Genomic DNA, 19,990 nt, shown 5'->3' on the forward strand with positions numbered 1-19,990 from the left:
GAGTCAGTGTACTGGGGTGTGAGGTAGTTGGGGTGATTGAAGGAGGGGGAGAAGGCAAACCACCGAACTAGTTTCAATGTATGGAATCACTTGTATTTTTATTTTATGTACAGGATGGTAAAACAGGATGTAAACAAACTTAAACAACTAAAACCTGATATAAAATATGTAGAAAATATACTGACGCATTATATTTTTAAATAAGATCTATGAGAATTAACAATCACCAAAATAAAAACTAGACAGTCAGGGATAATGTGAAATTCAAACAATGTAATTGGTATGTTCTTTTAATGTTTTAATCACTCAGATAGCATTAGACATGGCAAAATGTGTAGAATTGCAGGAGATTAGCTTTGAAACTGCAATTTTTCTCTCAGTCCCATGACAAATGCTTAGAAATTGAGGGAATTAGCTTTAAAACTGTAACATTTTGTCTCTGTGGCCAAGAGGGCCTCTACAACTGCGCCATTGGCCACGCCCACCACTATGCCCATTACCACGCTCCACCCCCGCTACCTTTGTACCTTTGCCACCGCTGCTGAATAAAATCCTAGGGTAAACACTGAGGTTGACAGGAGTTCGATGCTACACCTCTTTGTAGAGTTAAGTTTAACTCTGTTGGTTATGAATAGCTGTTGACACTTCAATTTGATATTTCAAACCACCTCTCGACCGCTAATAGATGAGACAATTTATCACTCATTTTGCAGTCAGTAGAAAAATGTTCTTAGTCTAGGCAGTGTTAGTTTAGTCAGCGTTAGTCTTTTGTTAGTCTAGGCAGTGTTAGTCTAGTTGGCATTAGTCTGTTGTTAGTCTAGGCAGTGTTAGTCGGCATTAGTCTAGTCGGCATTAGTCTGTTGTTAGTCTAGGCAGTGTTAGTCTAGTTGGCGTTAGTCTGTTGTTAGTCTAGGCAGTGTTAGTCTAGTCGGTATTAGTCTGTTGTTAGTCTAGTCGGCATTCGTCTGTTGTTAGTCTAGTCGGCATTAGTCTGTTGTTAGGCTAGTTGGCGTTATTCTAGTCGGCATTCGTCTGTTAGTCTAGTTGGCGTTAGTCTGTTAGTCTAGGCAGTGTTAGTCTAGTCGGCATTAGTCTGTTGTTAGTCTAGTCTGCATTAGTCTAGTCAGCATTAGTCTAGTCGGCGTTAGTCTAGTCAGCATTAGTCTAGTCGGCGTTAGTCTAGGGAAGTGTTAGTCTAGTTGGCATTAGTCTAGTGCGGCATTAGTCTAGTCGGCATTAGTCTAGTCGGCGTTAGTCTAGTCAGCATTAGTCTAGTCGGCATTAGTCTAGTCAGCATAGTCTAGTCGGCGTTAGTCTAGTCAGCATTAGTCTAGTCGGCGTTAGTCTAGGGAGTGTTAGTCTAGTTGGCATTAGTCTAGTCGGCATTAGTCTAGTCGGCATTAGTCTGTTGTTAGTCTAGTCAGCGTTAGTCTAGTCAGCGTTAGTCTAGGCGGTGTTAGTCTAGTCGGCGTTAGTCTAGGCAGTGTTAGTCTAGTCAGCGTTAGTCTAGGCAGTGTTAGTCTAGGCAGTGTTAGTCTAGGCAGTGTTAGTCTAGGCAGTGTTAGTCTAGTTGGCATTAGTCTGTTAGTCTAGTCAGCATTAGTCTAGTCAGCGTTAGTCTAGGCAGTGTCAGTCTAGTCTGCATTAGTTTAGTCGGCATTAGTCTAGTCGGCATTAGTCTGTTGTTAGTCTAGTCGGCATTAGTCTGTTAGTCAAGGCAATGTTTTAAAACATTTTTTATTTAAGGGGTGGATCAGCTTAATACTGCGGAAAGAATGTTGCTTCCATCAATGTAATTGTCTGCATCATTTCCAATCCCCCATATATTTTGGGGGTAAATATATTAATATCCATATACATACACGCATGCATACATATACACATATATACATACACATACCTATATAGACATACATACTTTTTAAAGAATATACGTTTATTATTCCCCGCAAACCCTACCACCCTTCCTCCAATTGGAGTAAACTAATAAACAATAACACTTAGGCTTCTACCTTCAGTTTATACAACATCTTATACACATTTTACAGACACAATCTATTTTACAATAGTTCTGTTTTGTTTGTTTTTAGTCCTTCCTCTATTTCTGATGTCCATCCAGTTTGATTTCTACTTGTAACTGTGCTATTTCACAAAAGTTCTGAACCTATATACATTTTACAGACCCGGTATGTTTTACATTGGTTATCTTGTTATTAGTCCCACCCTTCAGCTCCATTCAACCCCTCCCATCTATCTCTCAACATCATCCATTTTGGATTTCTATTTGCCATATATTTTTCAACTGTACAGTGATGCTTCATAAACATTAATTTAGCTATTAAGACTACAGTTGTGCAAGCCTGGTGCCCTTAAAATGTAGTTGCTGACTGTTCTGTGTTCTGTCTGAAGCTGGGAGCAGAGGGTGGACCAGAATGGCCGCATGTATTACGTGGATCACATTGAAAAGAGGACGTCATGGAACCGACCCGATTCTCTCCCCTCTGGGTAACAAAACATTTACAAACAAATCATTTATTAATCAAATCCGTAGTTCGTAATTCATATACTATATGTTTGGCTTTCATATGGCAGTAGTGTATCTCTAATTCTACTCTTTAAAAATGTACCAATGTATTTTGGAATATGTTAACTAATACGTATGTTACGCTGTATTATAGTTTCACATGGTACAATGTACAATTATTTGTGTTAAATTGGTTTCAATAAGAGCACCTGCACAAAGTTGATGTCACTATAGTTTGATATCACAAGAAACCCTGCACGGTACCTGTTCTCTCGGACCGAGTGATAAGTGACATCAAACTTTATCCGTGCCATTTTTGTGCACATCCTACTGAAGACCGAAGGCCCTGGATTTCTTTACACGCTGCCTCCGCTAGAGGAATATCGGCCCTGTTGAAATAGTGCAGAAATGCCTCCTGCTGTTTCCTCGTGAGAAGTGTAGATATATATGTGATTGGATAGGTGTAAGCAAAGTTACCACCCTATTACTTTCACCAATCTCACCAGTTCAGATCAGTTTTTTTTTGTGTCGTGAGAAATGATTCCTTTTTAAAGTATTCACGCAGGGCCGTCATCAATCATCATGGGGAATTAGAACCTTCCCTCTTCTGTCCCATGTAGGTGGGAGCGGCGAGTGGACCCAATGGGCAGGGTGTACTTTGTGGACCACATCAGCCGGACCACCACGTGGCAGCGCCCTACGCAGGAGTCGGTGCGTAACTTTGAGGAGTGGCAGCACCAGCGCAGCCAGCTGCAGGGGGCCATGCAGCAGTTCAACCAGAGGTTCATATTTGGGGTAAGACATGGGCTACGTCTCAATTCTCTGCCCTTCCTCCCAAAGTGCACTAGTCTAATCCCTAATTGACCCCTAGACTCTATGCACTTGTGGAGATGTGAGATGATTTGACAGGTATAAGCAACATGGTGAAACTTGGCCTTAGAACCACCTGGCCTTAGAAACCCCTGGCCTTAGAAACCCCTGGCCTTAGAAACCCCTGGCCTTAGAAACCCCTGGCCTTAGAAACCCCTGGCCTTAGAAACCCCTGGCCTTAGAACCACCTGGCCTTAGAACCACCAGGCCTAACAGAGTGGCAAATTGGAACTATTACCAAATTGCTTACACTTGTTACATCATCTCAGATCTCCACAAGTGCATAGGAGGGAGTATGGTCTAGGGGTGGAGGGCGTAGGGTCTAGGGGTGCAGGGCGTAGGATCTAGGGATGGAGTGCGTAGGGTCTAGATTTTTGGGATTGTGCCACTGATTTGAAAAGTAATGACTGGTATAAGAAATATTGTGGATACTCCCTCTAGCCCATGCCTCCTTGGGCTCTGTTGGAATACTTAAAATAAGTAGTCCAATGGAAATGAATCCTCCCTTGAAGGAATCACAGTTCTGAACTGGTTGGGTTGGTGGAAGTTCTAGCATGGTGACCTTGCTTTCAGCTATCTAATCACTTATTAATCTGTGATTAGCTACCTTATAAGACCACTGTATATCTTTGTAAAGAAGCATTATTCAACACACGTAAGCGCTGGTCATTTGACCTCCTTGTTTCTACATTGTAGCTCCAGGATCAGCAAATAGCCGCAGCAAACAAAGAGTTTGACCCGCTTGGGCCGCTGCCACACGGCTGGGGTAAGTAGCACGATCCACCACGAAGCGTTTTCCACTGTCAATACGCTCCGAAAGTGGAGACGTCACAATGTAAACATTTGTAGAAACGTCTTGCCAGTTTGAGACAGTGTCATGTTTGCTAACACAGGGCAGTGTGATTAGCTAACTAATGCCGTGTCTTTGGCATCATTAAAGTGAAGACTGTTATTTTATCAAATCAATTCTCTGTAATTATTATTACGTGATTAAACTAATCATGTAAATGTAATTAACTAGGAAGTCGGGGCACCAAGGAAACTCTTCAGATTACAAAGTTATAATTTTCCTAATAACTCTTCAGATATTTTAATATCTAATCAATTAGTCTTCTAATTAATGAATTATTCTTTACCTCACATTAGTCTCATTCCAAACGTCGTAAATGGTTGGTTATCTGCACGAACCCAGCCTTTGCTATGAATCATCCATACACCAATTGTCTTAATCATTTATTTACTAACTACATAATCACAGAAATGCATAAACACACAAACAGTAGATATGGTTATAAGGAAATGATAGGGGAGGTTCCCTAGTGGGCTAAGCCAATATGACAGCTTGGTGGACAAAGGGAAGTGGGTGTGGACTGAGAAGGGCGGGAAAGACAAAAAGGAGTCACTACACAGTTGATAATTATATTAATTGAAATGCTAATCCTTTGCACATGAACGCTCACTCATTCGGGAATAATTTAAATCAATATATATTTACGCTCAGTGTGTCGTCGTGATCTCTGTTCGAATGGTCCGTCTTTCTGTTGGAAAGTTCATCCGAGCGTCTCTGCTTCCCTGAAGTGTTTCGTGGTTAGAATGGATACTTCAGAGTACCATTCAGAAATGTTCTTATAGGATAGATGTTTCGGCGGATGTCGGTCTTCGCATCCCAGGTTGACATTTCTAGCTGAAGACTAGTAATTAGTATCTAAGAYTTGCTCTTATTCTGTCGGGATCGATAGTCAGAGTTGAACCATTTCCCACCGTGTAGCCAATGCTCCACGTGGTATGGTTAGGAATTCAACAACCATTACAACCTTAGCTTATACTGAGATTTTTGTGGTCTGAACTCAACCTGTGCCCCCTCGGTGTCCATCGAGGTACACGTGGTCTGAAGAGGATTTTTTCAGGAGGGGGTTTTATTCGTAACAGTAGAAAAGGGCTGTCCCATGAGCCAGATCATGTCTGTGCTCATGGAGGCGGGCCAATGACTTAGTTCATTTTTAAGGGAATACAATTCTCTCACATTAACGGTTTAACATCACATTACACCATTTCACAAATAGTTTCATCTTTACTCATTCGTTTTATGCAATAATTAGACATAAACCTCATAACGGAGGCACCTGTATAAACAGAGTTATGGTAATGTGGCGGTATTGTCTTTCATGAGATCACAACACGAAACAAAACGGACCGGGTCGTAGCTGGCTTCTCCACCAACCGTTTACACATTCTCCAAAACAAGGATATTGTTCAGTTCTTAAGTTCTGTGAGGTAGAAGAAGTTCCTTTGTTCTACTGTGAAACTCCCTCTCTCTATACTGCAAGGCCAGGAGGAGAGAGTCTCCTCCAGGAATTTACAACCTGAGATAACAGAACCTGGGTGTAGGGGAGAGAGAGAGGGGGATTACACGATCTATACCCAGAAAGGGCCACGTCATGACACAGCTACTGTATCTGTCATTTATTTTCCCCCACAGTTAGCCAGGTTAGTTAGCTTCTAGCTACAATGACTTCCAGTTAGTTAGAAACTGCTCCTACACTCTTTGGCTTTACTGTAACACTGGTGTCACATGTACAAAAATGCTGAGGGGTCTCCAGAGGTGGATTCACTAGAAAACCAACCTAACGTAGCAGGCGTAAAATAAACTCCTGAAACTAGATCCCCTACATACTGGTCAAAGCCTCTCTGTGCCTTTGACCGCTGCGCCACTCAGGAGGCTCTTAATCCACTTTGTAAATGTATAACTGTAATGGAATCTTTGTGTGGTACGATGCAGGATTCTAAGTCTCGTTCTTGCTGTTTGTTTTGATGTCTACTGCAGAGAAGCGAACAGACACCAACGGCAGGGTATATTTTGTTCACCACACATCGCGGATGACCCAGTGGGAGGACCCACGGACGCAAGGGTCAGTTTCACTTCCAAACAAACAACCCAAATACTGACTGTAAAGAACGTCTCTTGTATGACTGTCGGTGCCCTGTAAATAAGTGTGTGTGTGTTGGTGTAGGCTGCTTAATGACAAGCCTCTACCTGAAGGCTGGGAGATGAGGTTCACTGTGGACGGCATCCCCTACTTTGTAGACCACAACAGGAGAGCCACCACCTACATCGACCCTCGCACGGGCAAATCCTCCCTGTGAGTCATGTGCACTCACTCACTCACTGACTCCCAGTGACCCTTTGGTTGCTGGCCCTCCAGCCCACTACTCACTCACTATCTCACTTACGCGCTAACTCACTCTTGCACGTACGCTTACAGTCCAAAGGATTCAATTTTGTTTTTTAAGATTTCAGGTGCACAGATACACACACAATTGTGCCATCCACTCACCCACCTAATTGTATCACTCAAAAGATGTTGAATGTTATTTACTCCAGTGAGACCCATCAGATAAGCACATAAACAAATGTCAGTGTCAACAAGCTCATTTATTTCATGTTTGCTTCACAGTGAGAACGGGCCTCAGATCACCTACGTCAGGGACTTCAAAGCCAAAGTGCAGTACTTCAGGTTCTGGTGTCAGGTACGTACCCTACACACCCTGTACCCTCGCTTTGTAGTGTACACTATGTCCTGAGAACCACCTCTGCCTTTTGAAAATGCAGTCTTATCTATCCTAATTCCCCTGAAGTATACACTTCCAAGTGCATTCTTTCCGCATTTAAAAGGAGGATTGAGGTATGCAGTGGCGATTTTAGCGTGTACATTTTGGTCGGGCAAACGCAAAAAAAACTATGTTTTGATGCATGCCAGCAAAGCCACTACACAACACTAAACAATACGTTAATTGCACTATAACAGTGACAAACGGTGCCCACAAACTGTTCGGGCCTACATAAAACTGTCCCAACAGCAGAGCTTTCTTTTCAGCACCATGGAGTGAATCCTTACCACCACTACACCTGGTTATCAGCGGAGCCTTGTCTGGCAGCAAAACAGTTCATTCAGCCTCGTTTACTGTCTTTTTAAAGAACAGCTAATATGGCTGACTTGCTTAAACAAATGTGGTTTCTACTGACAATTGAGATGTACAAACTATGGCATAAGGGAACGATGAGCGGATAAGAGGCATTCCGTAATTTCGATTAAGACATTAATGAGCGAGCTAAGACGGGCGTAGTCAATATAACTATGTGTTCAGCACTTTTTTTAAATGTACAGCRACAGAATGCAGGACATGGGTTGCTCTTACAGTATTCTGCGATGCATCGACATCACCAGACGCTGGGTATCTTCCCTGGTGATGCTCTGCCAGGCCTGTACTGCAGCCATCTTCAGTTCCTGCTTGTTTCGGGGCCTTATTGCCTTCAGTCTCCTCTTCAGCATGTAAAATGCATGTTCAATCGGATTCGGATCTGGTGATTGAATCGGCCAGTCAAGGATTTTCCACTTTTTGGCCATCAAAAACCCCTATGTTTAGGGTCATTGTCTTGTTGCATGATGAAGTGCCGTCCAATGAGTTTGGAGGCGTTTGGTTTTATCTGAGCAGATAAAATATTTCTGTACACTTCAGAATTCATTGTTCTACTTCTATCTGCAGTCACATCATCGATGAAGACAAGTGAGCCTGTTCCACTGGCAGCCATACAGGCCCAAGCCATAACACCCCCTCCACCATGTTTCACAGATGAGGTGGTATGCCTTGGATTATGGGCATGTCTTTTTTTTCTCCACACTTTCCTCTTTCCATCACTCTGGTACATGTTAATATTTGTCTCATCTGTCCACAATACTTTTTTCCAGAACTCTTGGGGCTCTTTTAGGTGCTTTCTCAGTCTACCGGGTCTTTTGACATAATCGAGTTCACCGGTTGTTTTTTTCTTGTTAATGATGAACCAAACTGTTGACTTGGGCGTGCCCAGGGTTTTTGTCTTGTTAATGATGAACCAAACTGTTGACTTGGGCATGCCCAGGGTTTTTGCAATGTTCCTGATTGATTGATTTTCATTTCTGAGCCTTATGACGGCCAGCTTCATTTGCATCGACACTGCCGTCTTCCTCATGTTGTCACACCCCAACAACAACCTCCAAAGGCAATAGCAAAGTCTAGAATCAATACTATTCATCAACAGCTCTCCTGCATTCACTAACGACACACATCTGTGAAGCCAATTCAACAAATACTTGTAGTACCTTAAAATGGGGGGAYCATGTACAAAAGGTGCTGTCATTTCTAAACGGTTCATCCGATATGTATGAAAATACCCTCAAATTAAAGCTGACAGTCAGCACTTCACCCTCATTGTCATTGTATCCTTTCAAACTCAAAGTGCTAGAGTGCAGAACCAAAATAACAACAAATGGTCACTGTCCAATGAATTATGGTGCTCACTGTATGTCCCTTGCATAGTACTTCATTTATGCAGCAGCATTCAAGACATTTTTGGACTCACCTTTTGATGTGCTCACTTAAACAGAAAGGTGGCGCGGCAGTCCATTGTGGGCAAATTTTGTCATAAAAGTCTAGCATTCTCTGGATTTATGGTGGGAACGGGAGGGAAAAACCACACAGCCACTCCATTGAATAGCAGGCTAGTGGTTGCTTTGCAATGCTTGCAGTTAGCCACTGATTCCTTCCAAACCACTCATTGTTGAATTTGCAATTTCCAACTTGTTGTGTAATCTCTGTCCAATGGCCGATGAGCACCGATACGTTTTATCTATCAGTTATCTTAGTTATTTCTCTTGATATGACAAGGATTAAAAGGGATTTGCCAGTAGATTGTTGACTTGATTCATGATGATGACTGCTAGCTAAAATGTTGGCATGATCAGTCCAATCAAAGCTACTGTACATATAACATGATTTGACGTCATTTTATCTGTGGCCAATGACCTTGAGCCTTCTTGGAAGGGCACTTGTAATTTAACTCTATGGCAGGACCAAAGGGCTTACATTTTGGATGTCTACCCAAACTAAGGACTTAAACATGGCGATGACGTAGTGTCCCCATGAGTGACAGAACACTGAGCCAATCACGGCGCAATTCTCCTATTTTCTGCTGGCTCGCCCCACCACCACAGGAAGCACTGAGCGAGGCTGAAACGTCTGCATTTTGGAGCTACCTCACTCAAGAAAACAAGAGAGAGACCATGTGTGTATTTGGCTTTATTAACTCAATGATATATATATTTTTTTACATTGTTTGCAAACTGATATGTGACATGTATTAATGCCAAAATAACATGCAAAACAGGCAAGCCCCCCCAAAAAATATCTTTATACACTACCGGTCCAAAGTTTTAGAACACCTACTCATTCAAGGGTTTTTCTTTATTTTTACTATTTTCTACATTGTAGAATAATAGTGAAGACATCAAAACTATGAAATAACACATATGGAATCATGTAGTAACCAAAAAAGTGTTAAACAAATCAAAATTGTCACGCCCTGGCCTTAGTTATCTTTGTTTTCTTTATTATTTTGGTTAGGTCAGGGTGTGACATGGGGGATTTATGTGTTTTGACTTGTCTAGGGGTTTTGTATGTTTATGGGGTGTTTTCTAGTCTAGGTGTTTGTATGTCTATGGTTGCCTAGATTGGTTCTCAATTAGAGGCAGATGTTTATCATTGTCTCTGATTGGGAACCATATTTAGGCAGCCATATTCTTTAGGGATTTCGTGGGTTATTGTCTATGTGTAAGTTGCCTGTCTGCACTTTTCGTATATAGCTTCACGTTCGTTTTGTTGTTTTTTGTATAGTCAAGTGTTCTTCGTTTCGGTAAATAAATAGAAGAATGTATTACTATCACGCTGCGCCTTGGTCCTCCTCTCTTCCTCCATACGACGAACGTGACAAAAATATATTTTACATTTGAGGTTCTTCAAATAGCCACCCTTTACCTTGATGACAGCTTTTCACACTCTTGGCATATGTGATTATCCCACCTAGCTATCTTAAGATGAATGCACTAACTGTAAGTGTCTCTGGGTAAGAGCGTCTGCTAAATGACTAACATGTCAATGTAAACAGTCGAGCTCAATCAAGCACAGCTAACGTGTTTGACTTTTCAAATAGTACTTGAACCCAGGTATGGCTTCTTTCAGTCGTCATTTCCTTTTAAGGACGAAGACAAGTGAACATGTTCACACTTAAGGACACTTCGTGATTCCCACTTAGGTCCAATTTTCACTTAGTCATTCATTGATGTCAATGGGAAACTAAGTGAAAATTTGACTTAATTGGAATTTAGGATTCCCCATTTTGGGCAAAAGGGAAGACCCCCAGTTAATCCTGTTGTTCCTGGGGCCATAACGTGAGTCTTTGTCTTCCAGCAACTGTCAATGCCACAGCACATCAAGATCACCGTCACCCGCAAAACCCTCTTTGAGGATTCATTCCAGCAAGTGAGTGTATAAAAATAAAAATAAATAGATTAAAAAAAAWATATATATATATATATAAATTGGCACACCACTAAATTAGCGCTCTTTGTAGTCCTGTGAATAAATACAAAAATAACACTAATTGAAAAGTTGTCAGTGTTCCAGGAATAGTTTGTCATTTCTTTTGAGCAACCTTGAGTACTCTATTTTTGCACCAGTGATACAGAAAGGTGGATGAATACAGGGGCTGTGTTCAAAAATAGTCAAACGTTGTAACGTTTCTGTTTCCAATTCTCTCTCTTTGTCCAACAAAGATAATGAGCTTTCATCCACAAGATCTCAGACGGAGGCTGTGGATCATCTTCCCCGGAGAGGAAGGCTTGGACTACGGAGGAGTGGCAAGGTAAATTACCTATTTTGATAGGTTAAGTATCATATTAGGAATCATTGTAAGTGTGTGTGTCAGTCTTTTCAACTTATTTTTTTAAACATTGTGTGTGTGTTGTCAGGGAGTGGTTCTTCCTGCTGTCTCATGAGGTGCTGAACCCCATGTACTGCCTGTTTGAGTACGCTGGGAAGGATAACTACTGTCTCCAGATCAACCCTGCCTCTTACATCAACCCCGACCACCTCAAGTACTTCAAGTTCATCGGACGCTTCATCGCCATGGTACCTACCTCAATGCTCTCTATGGGGTGAATCCTAACCTCCACCTTTAGTCTAATTTTCACTAAGTCATGCACTGATGTCAATGGGAGACTAAGTGAAATTGACTTCAGTTGGAATTCGGATGCGGCTCTTCACTAGCCTGGGCCTTGTTCATAGGGGCTAGCAACATAACATGTTGCAAAATGAAAATGAGCCTCCCTGTTTCAGTTTGTTCAGCGCCGACTGAACACGACCCTGAAAAAAAGCCACTCTAGTTCCTGATCACAGCCCTGGTTCGTAATGCCACTCTGTAGTTCCTGATCACATTGTATGCCACTCTAGTTCCTGATCACCCCTGGTTGTAATGCCACTCTGTAGTTCCTGATCACAGCCCTGTTCATGATGCACTCTGTAGTTCCTGATCAGAGCCCTGGTTCATGATGCCACTCTGTAGTTCCTGATCACAGCCCTGGTTCATGATGCCACTCTGTAGTTCCTGATCACAGCCCTGGTCGTAATGCCACTCTAGTTCCTGATCACAGCCCTGGTTTGTAATGCCACTCTGTAGTTCCTGATCACAGCCCTCGTTCCTAATGCCTCTTTGTAGTTCCTGATCACAGCCCTGGTTTGTAATGCACTCTGTAGTTCCTGATCACAGCCCTGGTTCGTAATGCCACTCTGTAGTTCCTGATCACAGCCCTGGTTCGTAATGCCACTGTGTAGTTCCTGATCACAGCCCTGGTTCATGATGCCACTCTGTAGTTCCTGATCACAGCCCTGGTACATGATGCCACTCTGTAGTTCCTGATCACAGCCCTGGTTCATGATGCCACCTGTAGTTCCTGATCACAGCCCTGGTTCATGATGCCACTGTGTAGTTCCTGATCACAGCCCTGGTTCATTGATGCCACCTGTAGTTCCTGATCACAGCCCTGGTTCATGATGCCACTGTGTAGTTCCTATCACAGCCCTTCATATGCCACTGTGTAGTTCCTGATCACAGCCCTGGTTCGTAATGCCACTGTGTGTTCCTGATCACAGCCCTTCGTAATGCCACTGTGTAGTTCCTGATCACAAGCCCTGGTTCATGATGCCACTGTGTAGTTCCTGATCACACACCCTGGTTCATGATGCCACTGTGTAGTTCCTGATCACAGCCCTGGTTCATGATGCCACTGTGTAGTTCCTGATCACAGCCCTGGTTCGTAATGCCACTGTGTAGTTCCTGATCACAGCCCTGGTTCGTAATGCCACTGTGTAGTTCCTGATCACAGCCCTGGTTCTGATTGCCACTGTGTAGTTCCTGATCACAGCCCTGGTCATGATCCACTGTGTTCCTGATCACAACCCTGCCTGGTTCATGATGCCACTCTGTAGTTCCTGATCACAGCCCTGGTTCATGATGCCACTCTGTAGTTCCTGATCACAGCCCTGGTTCATGATCGCATCCCTGGTTCTTGATGTTTCTCTACAGTCCTTGTTCCACGGGAAGTTCATCGATACGGGATTCTCCCTGCCCTTCTACAAGCGCATCCTGAACAAGCCCCTGGCCCTAAAGGACCTAGAATCCATTGACACGGAATTCTACAACTCCCTCATCTGGATCAAGTGAGTCTGGGAACGGGAAGTAGGAACGGGAATGTGGAGAGCTTTCCCTTATAATGGTGGTTTAGTGGTGGTTAGGATTTGATGATGGTCAGGGTTATAATGATGTTGAATATGATGTTGAGGATCCTAGTGATGAGGGTGATGATTATAACTATGAGGAAATTATGATGATGATGAAGAGGAGAAGAAAATGATGATGATGATAGTAACTGATGAGCAAGGTGAGGGGCTGGTGATGATGACATCTACCCTCTTGTGGTTGCTCCCAGGGATAACAACCTGGAGGAGTGTGGTCTGGAGATGTTCTTCTCTGTGGACAAGGAGATCCTGGGGGAGGTTACTACTCACGAGCTGAAGCCGGACGGAGGCAACGTACTGGTCACTGAGGAGAACAAAGAGGAATACATCAGGTAGGATTGAAAACCAACTAGAAATCAGTGGGTACATATTTCTTGCCCAACAGAAGAAAGCATATTATCTGACACATTCTGTGTTGTGTGTGCTTCCTCCAGGCTGGTGGCAGAGTGGAGGTTGTCCAGAGGTGTGGAGGAGCAGACCCAGGCCTTCTTCGAGGGCTTCAACGAGGTCCTCCCCCAGCAGTACCTGCAGTACTTTGACGCTAAGGAACTGGAGGTACACCATGGGTTTATTCATACACAGATCAAATTAGTTACTGTAATGAAGAAATGAGATGTGAAAACCACTCACACAACTTCATGCTTACTCAATCCGTTTTATCTCAACGTATGGTGGCTAAACAGAAAATGGCATGGACCAACCTTCAGTATTTTCCCGTCAAATGTCTTCACTGAAGTATTGCGTGCTAGATTGTTGATGCTTAGGGTTTATTTGGAAACCGGTATTGGTCAATCACCACAGTATACCGGGTTAAAAACCGTGTTAAAGATTCTCCCAGACTTCACTGGTCATTCTTCCCTATTGAGAGTGGTGTAACATAATATCTGGTCCCCCCACTAGGTGATGCTGTGTGGCATGCAGGAGATAGACCTGGTGGACTGGCAGAGGCACACCATCTACAGACACTATGCTCGCAGCAGCAAGCAGATCCTCTGGTTCTGGCAGGTCAGCAGGCCTCTACTGTTTCATTCATCAATTATGGTGTATCGTGAAGGGGTGTTTACTGTTTGGCGTATTTTGACTAGTAAATGTTCTGATGTGAAAATGTTTCTTACAGTTTGTGAAGGAGATGGACAACGAGAAACGCATGAGGCTGCTCCAGTTTGTCACTGGCACCTGTCGGCTCCCCATGGGTGGCTTCGCTGACCTCATGGGTACGTAAGAGAACCGTTTCTGCTATCCATATATACGATATATGTTTTTTTTTATATTAAACTAACAACTAACCTACACCTAAAGGGATTGTTTATGGATAACTAGCAAGTAATCCATGGAAGTCGAGGATGCAAATGATTTTGGGGACTTTTATTTTGAAAGATATAGACATTGAAAGAGATCGATGGACCAGCTCTAGTCACAGAAATTGAGGATTTTGGTATTTGTGAGGAGAGTTGTCATTTTGTGTTTTCAGGGAGTAATGGACCACAGAAGTTCTGCATCGAGAAGGTGGGCAAAGAAAACTGGCTTCCAAGAAGTCACACTTGGTAAGTTCATTAGTGGAGTTACTCTCCAGTCGTTTCTAAACGCTCACTGTCTGAACATCAACATACAATTCCTGTCATATCTGAGGGCTTAGGCCAGTTCACCTCTCAATGTCAACTCAGTCTGCATTAAACGTGACCCTGCCACACAATACTTTGTCATTTTCAATTAAGCCATTAATAACCTTTCCTCTTGGTCTTCGAACTATTGATTTTGTTATCAAATATAAATGTTATGCCACTTAAATTAAGACACCTTTATCCAAAGCAACTCTACAGTGAGAACATCATTTTTGGGGTGTTAATCGTGCCATGCTCTTACCAACTGAGCCAACCAGGACCTAATTCCATTTATGTGTCTATCTACAATGTGATGGTTTTATTTTGTATTCCTTGTGTTTGTAATCCCAGCTTTAATCGACTGGACCTGCCACCCTACAAGAGCTACGAGCAACTGAAGGAGAAGCTGATGTTTGCCATCGAGGAAACTGAGGGCTTCGGACAGGAGTAGTAACACACGGCAGCCAAAATGGCCACCATGAGGAGCCATTCTCCACGCACTTTGATCTGTCTAGTTTTCAGGCAGCTGCACTTTTTCCCCCAGGTCCTGGCTCTCTTGAGATGGGCAGACACTAACAGACGCATCCCTTTCTGCCATTCCGGAGCCACGTTACAGACCCCCAAAGCCATTACACCTGAGGTGGAATCACTGTCTCCATGGTGACGACCCTTCATACTGAATAATTCAACTTTCACCCCCTGACCTGTGTAACCCTGTTGACGCTTGCCTTATTCTGCCTAATCAGACCACGTGTCCGGGAAGAGAGAGAGGAAGGGGGAGGGGATGTTCCCTCTCCATGTCACGTCTGCCTGTCACCTCTTCACCACAGTAGTTAATAATCACTGCAATGTCAGCTGTTTCATTTCTTCCCCTTCGTCTCCCTGAGCACAGACTGTTGAATGAATGCTAGGATTGTGTGCTGCCGACTCTTCCAAAAAGTCCCCTTGTCGATTTGTGACATTTAGAGTGTTTTACTTGATTTAACATGTTGCTTTCCGGATGAAATATTGAATGTTAAGGCATTTACTTGGCTGGTACACCACGGCTGTGGTGGTAAGGTTTTTGTGAATGTTATGATGAAAAGCTTTATTTTTGGCGTGCAATAGTTTTACAGTCAGATGTTTATGCCCTTTATATAGATAGACCAGACATTCATTAATTACCTCAATCCAAAGTTTTTGTTTMTAAAGTCAGTTGTAATCAAGTCTACGTATTGATTTCAACCCTCAATATTGAGAATGCTTTTTATTTAATTTTTTTATAGCCTGAAATTGTTGTAGCAAATCAGGGTCGTAATTCATTTGTCACCTAATGGAAGAACATTGATCTCTTTTTATTTTTTACTTTGAATGTTTTTGTGTCTTCTGACCATGACCCTGGTTTGTTGTGTGATCTGACCCCTTCGTTTTCTAACCAACCGGCATTAGGACCGTACTTGTCTACAATAATAGCATTGTTTTCATTTGTAAGGCAAACTGAATGAGTTACTAATGACGTGGGAGTGTCAGCAGTGTGTCAAAAGTTAAAGATAAGGAAAGAGTAAATTTAGGAATTAGGTACAGTAATTAAGAAATAAGACAACTGCTTGTGAAAATCACTCCCACTGAAAGGTTAACCTTTTTTGTCGTATAGAGGATTATCATCAACTCCAAGATCAAATGATTAAGGACCAGTTTAAATCATATCTGCGCTAGTTGACACCCGCATAGCTGTTGTTTTGGTGGTGTCTGAGGTGGAACTGTGTTGGAGCTGTCATCCACAAGCGGCTGAATGTGTTTTACCTGAAGCAGACATTGCCATTGGATGCACTGAGTGAGGGTGGTATGATCCTCGTGCCAGTCGTGCCGGTTGGGCTTTTCATGCACGACAGTGTCTAGGGTTTACATAGAATGGTGCGATAAAGAACATTAAGTCAGCGGCAGTCCTGTGGGCGAAACGGCTCGTTAATAAGAGGCCGAAGGAGAATGGCAAGATTTGTGCAAGCTAACAGGCAAATAACGGCGCAGAACGGCATCTCGGAACGCGCAACTTGTCGGTCCTTGTCACAGATGGGCTATTGCAGCAGACAACTGCACCGGGTTCCACTCCTATCAGCTAAAAACAAGAAGACGCGATTACCAACACTGGACAATTGAGGAGTGGAAAAACAGTGGCTGGTCCGATGAATCCCGGTTCCTTTTCCGTCATACGGATGGCATTCAGGATTTGGAATAAGCAGCATGAGTCCATGGCCCCATCCTGCCTGGTGTCAACGGTACAGGCTGGTGGCGTAATGGTGTGGGGAATGTTTTTCAGGCACACGTTAGGTCCCTTGATACCAATTGAGCAACGTTTTAACATTTCCAACACCTTGTAGGATCAATTCCCCGGATAATTCAGGTTGTTCTGGAGGCAAAGAGGGGTCCAACCCGGTACTAGATGGGTGTACCTAATAAACTGTACACTGAGTGTTTATATGTATGTCCCAGGCCCATAGCCCTAATAAATATATATATATAAATATAATGTGGATGAGAAGAATTTAAGTTAACATATAGTAGTTAACATGTAATTAACTTAACAGCAATGCGGCCCTAGTTTTATAGGGTTCAGTTTTGTCATTCTAGATTTTTTTTTTGTTAAAAGTTTGTGTTGCTAAATATTGCATCACCTGTCCCAAATGATTATTCTATCAACGGCTGCAGTGAGCGTAGCAAAACGACTGAATCAAGAGTCAAATCTGAACCATGTCTATGCAACAACAACAAAAAAGGTTGTGATCATTAGGCACCAAGTGGACTGAAACCGGGGGGGATTACCTGCAATTGTCCCATAAGAAACGCTCATTCTCATTACACATTGCAAAATGTTCCATAACGTTTTCCTTCGTGTGACCTGATGAACATCACCATGTTGATTGGCATTGAATGAGATCTACCACTTCTGACCTTTTGTGAACTCTGCTTCTCAGGCATTTCTTCAACATGACTCTCGGTAGCATTTCTTCAACATGCCTCTCGGTAGCATTTCTTCGCAAGAACAGTGGCAGTATAATCAAGTTTGATTAAATATATCTTTCTTTCAAGAAATGTTTAGCTCACAGATGTGTATTTTCAGTCAAATCAAGCATCCAAGTGACATACATAATATCCTTGTCGTGCTTCACTGGTATTTGAATTCAGTTGACACCAACTTACATGCATATGGAAAGTATTCAGACCCCTTCCCTTTTTCCACATTTTGTAACGTTACAGCCTTATTCTAAAATGTATTAAATAAAACATATTCCTCATCAATCTACACACAATACCACATAATGACAAAGCAAAAACTTTGTTTATTTTTTTTAGCAAATGTATACAAATAATTATAAACTGATACCTTATTTACATCAGTATTCAGACACTTTACTATGACTCGGAATTGAGCTTGGCTGTATCCTGTTTCCATTGATCATCTTTGAGATGTTTCTACAACTTGAGTCCACCTGTGGTATAATTCAATTGATTGGACATTCTTTGGAAAGAGACACATGTCTATATTATATCCCACAGTTGACAGTGGATATCAGAGCAAAAACTAAGCCATGATGTCCAAGGAATTGTCTGTAGAGCGCCGAGACAGGATTGTGCCTTGACACATATTTGGGGAAGGGTACCMAAAAATTTCTGCAGCATTGAAGTTCCCCAAGAACAAAGTGGCCTCCATCATTCTTAAATGGCAGAAGTTTGGAACCACCAAGACTCTTCCTAGAGCTGGTCGCCCATCCAAACTGAGCAATCGTGGGAGAAGGGTGACCAAGAACCTGATGGTCACTGACAGAGCTCCAGAGTTCTTCTGTGGAGATAGGAGAACCTTCCAGAAGGACAGCCATCTCTGCAGCACTCCACCAATCAGGCATTTATGGTAGAGTGGCCAGGTGGAAGCAACTCTTCAGTAAAAGGCACATGACAGCCCGCTTGTAGTTTGCCAAAAGGCACCTAAAGGACTCTGACCATGAGAAACAAGATTCTCTGGTCTGATGAAACCAAGATTAAACTCTTTGGCCTGAATGTGGAGGGAACCTGGCACCACCCCTATGGGGAAGCATGGTGGTGGCAGCATCATGCTGTGGGGATGTTTTTCAGCGGCAGGGACTGGGAGACTAGTCAGGATTGGGGGAAAGATGAACGCAGCAAAGTACAGAGAGATCCTTGATGGAAACCAACTCCAGAGTGCACAGGACCTCAGAATGGGGTCCAAGACAACGCAGGAGTGGCTTGGGCACAAGTCTCTGAATGGCCTAAACAGAGCCTGGGCTTGAACCCGATCGAACATCTCTGGAGAGACCTTAAAATAGTTGTGCAGCGACGCACCCCATCCAACCTGACAGAGATCTGCAGAGAAGAATGGGAGGAACTCCCCAAATACAGGTGTGCCAAGCGTGCAGCGTCATACCCAATAAGATTTGAGGCTGTAATCTCTGCCAAAGGCGCTTCAACAAAGTACTGAGTAAAAGGTCTGAATACTTATGTAAATTATATTTCAAGGGGGGGGGGGGTACATTTCTAAAATGTCTAAAACCAGTTTTTGCTTTGTCATTATGGGGTATTGTGTGTAGATTGATGAAGGGGGAGAAAACAATTTAATCAATTTTAGATGAAGGCTGTAACTTAACAAAATGTGGAAAAAGTCAAGGGGTCTGAATACTTTCCGAATGCACTGTCTATGACACAAATAGTGTTAACCCCAGCCTAGTGGCTGTCTTAGCTGTGAGTGTCTGAGTTGTTTAGTAGTTTGAAAATGTTTTGAATCGGGGAGAGACTCCTTGAACTTCCATTAAGAAACACATTTTTCGTTACAAAAAAACACATTTTCAAAACGTTGTGTGCCGTGGCTGTCTCGCCTCTGATACCACTTTATAACTGGGTGTGTAGTCAGGGTGATTCTACATCCCATTGCTTCACTGCATCCTCAAGACTTMTTCTTGACCACACACTCATTCTGGCTCACCACCTCATAGTGCACTGCCATGAAGAGATTGCTGTTATTAACAAATAACAAGTGATAGCGCCTTACTCGGCTTATTAACCACTTTAAATAATTGTTCTTTTTTTAAGTATTGCCATGTTCCCAGATCGTAAAGGAATAAAATGTACAGAAATGTGTTGGTGTTAACTAATCATGTTGATAGTATTTTTCATTGTAAAAGCTCTCTAACATTTTAATAAATGTGAGTTAATGGTTGGATACTAGTTATTTTTTCTTATGTGAAGATGAAGGATTTTTATAATGTAAAAAAAAAAGTCTAAATAATACTGGAACTTCAGTCTTTTGTGTGATATATTTATTTTACATTTAAGTCCCGCA

The 19,990-nt window shown here is 42.6% G+C and overlaps 1 protein-coding gene across 3 annotated transcripts in view; it reads left to right on the forward strand.

The window, feature by feature from the left end:
• LOC111970506 (E3 ubiquitin-protein ligase Itchy) overlaps positions 1-19,867 on the forward strand; it is a 32,559-nt gene extending 12,692 nt beyond the window's left edge. For all 3 annotated transcript variants that reach the window (XM_023997295.2, XM_023997296.2, XM_070445783.1), the window contains exons 9-24: positions 2,410-2,505; positions 3,145-3,319; positions 4,091-4,160; positions 6,219-6,303; positions 6,406-6,534; positions 6,850-6,922; positions 10,676-10,747; positions 11,041-11,129; positions 11,236-11,395; positions 12,849-12,982; positions 13,252-13,392; positions 13,495-13,615; positions 13,961-14,065; positions 14,178-14,274; positions 14,532-14,604; positions 15,013-19,867. In XM_023997295.2, the coding sequence (XP_023853063.1) occupies positions 2,410-2,505; positions 3,145-3,319; positions 4,091-4,160; positions 6,219-6,303; positions 6,406-6,534; positions 6,850-6,922; positions 10,676-10,747; positions 11,041-11,129; positions 11,236-11,395; positions 12,849-12,982; positions 13,252-13,392; positions 13,495-13,615; positions 13,961-14,065; positions 14,178-14,274; positions 14,532-14,604; positions 15,013-15,112 (1,720 nt within the window). In that variant the 3' untranslated portion in view covers positions 15,113-19,867. The remainder of the gene's footprint in view (positions 1-2,409; positions 2,506-3,144; positions 3,320-4,090; positions 4,161-6,218; positions 6,304-6,405; positions 6,535-6,849; positions 6,923-10,675; positions 10,748-11,040; positions 11,130-11,235; positions 11,396-12,848; positions 12,983-13,251; positions 13,393-13,494; positions 13,616-13,960; positions 14,066-14,177; positions 14,275-14,531; positions 14,605-15,012) is intronic.
• The last annotated feature ends 123 nt before the right edge of the window (positions 19,868-19,990 follow it).

Source organism: Salvelinus sp. IW2-2015, linkage group LG11, assembly GCF_002910315.2.
Source record: "Salvelinus sp. IW2-2015 linkage group LG11, ASM291031v2, whole genome shotgun sequence".
Classification (NCBI taxonomy): Eukaryota; Metazoa; Chordata; class Actinopteri; order Salmoniformes; family Salmonidae; genus Salvelinus; species Salvelinus sp. IW2-2015.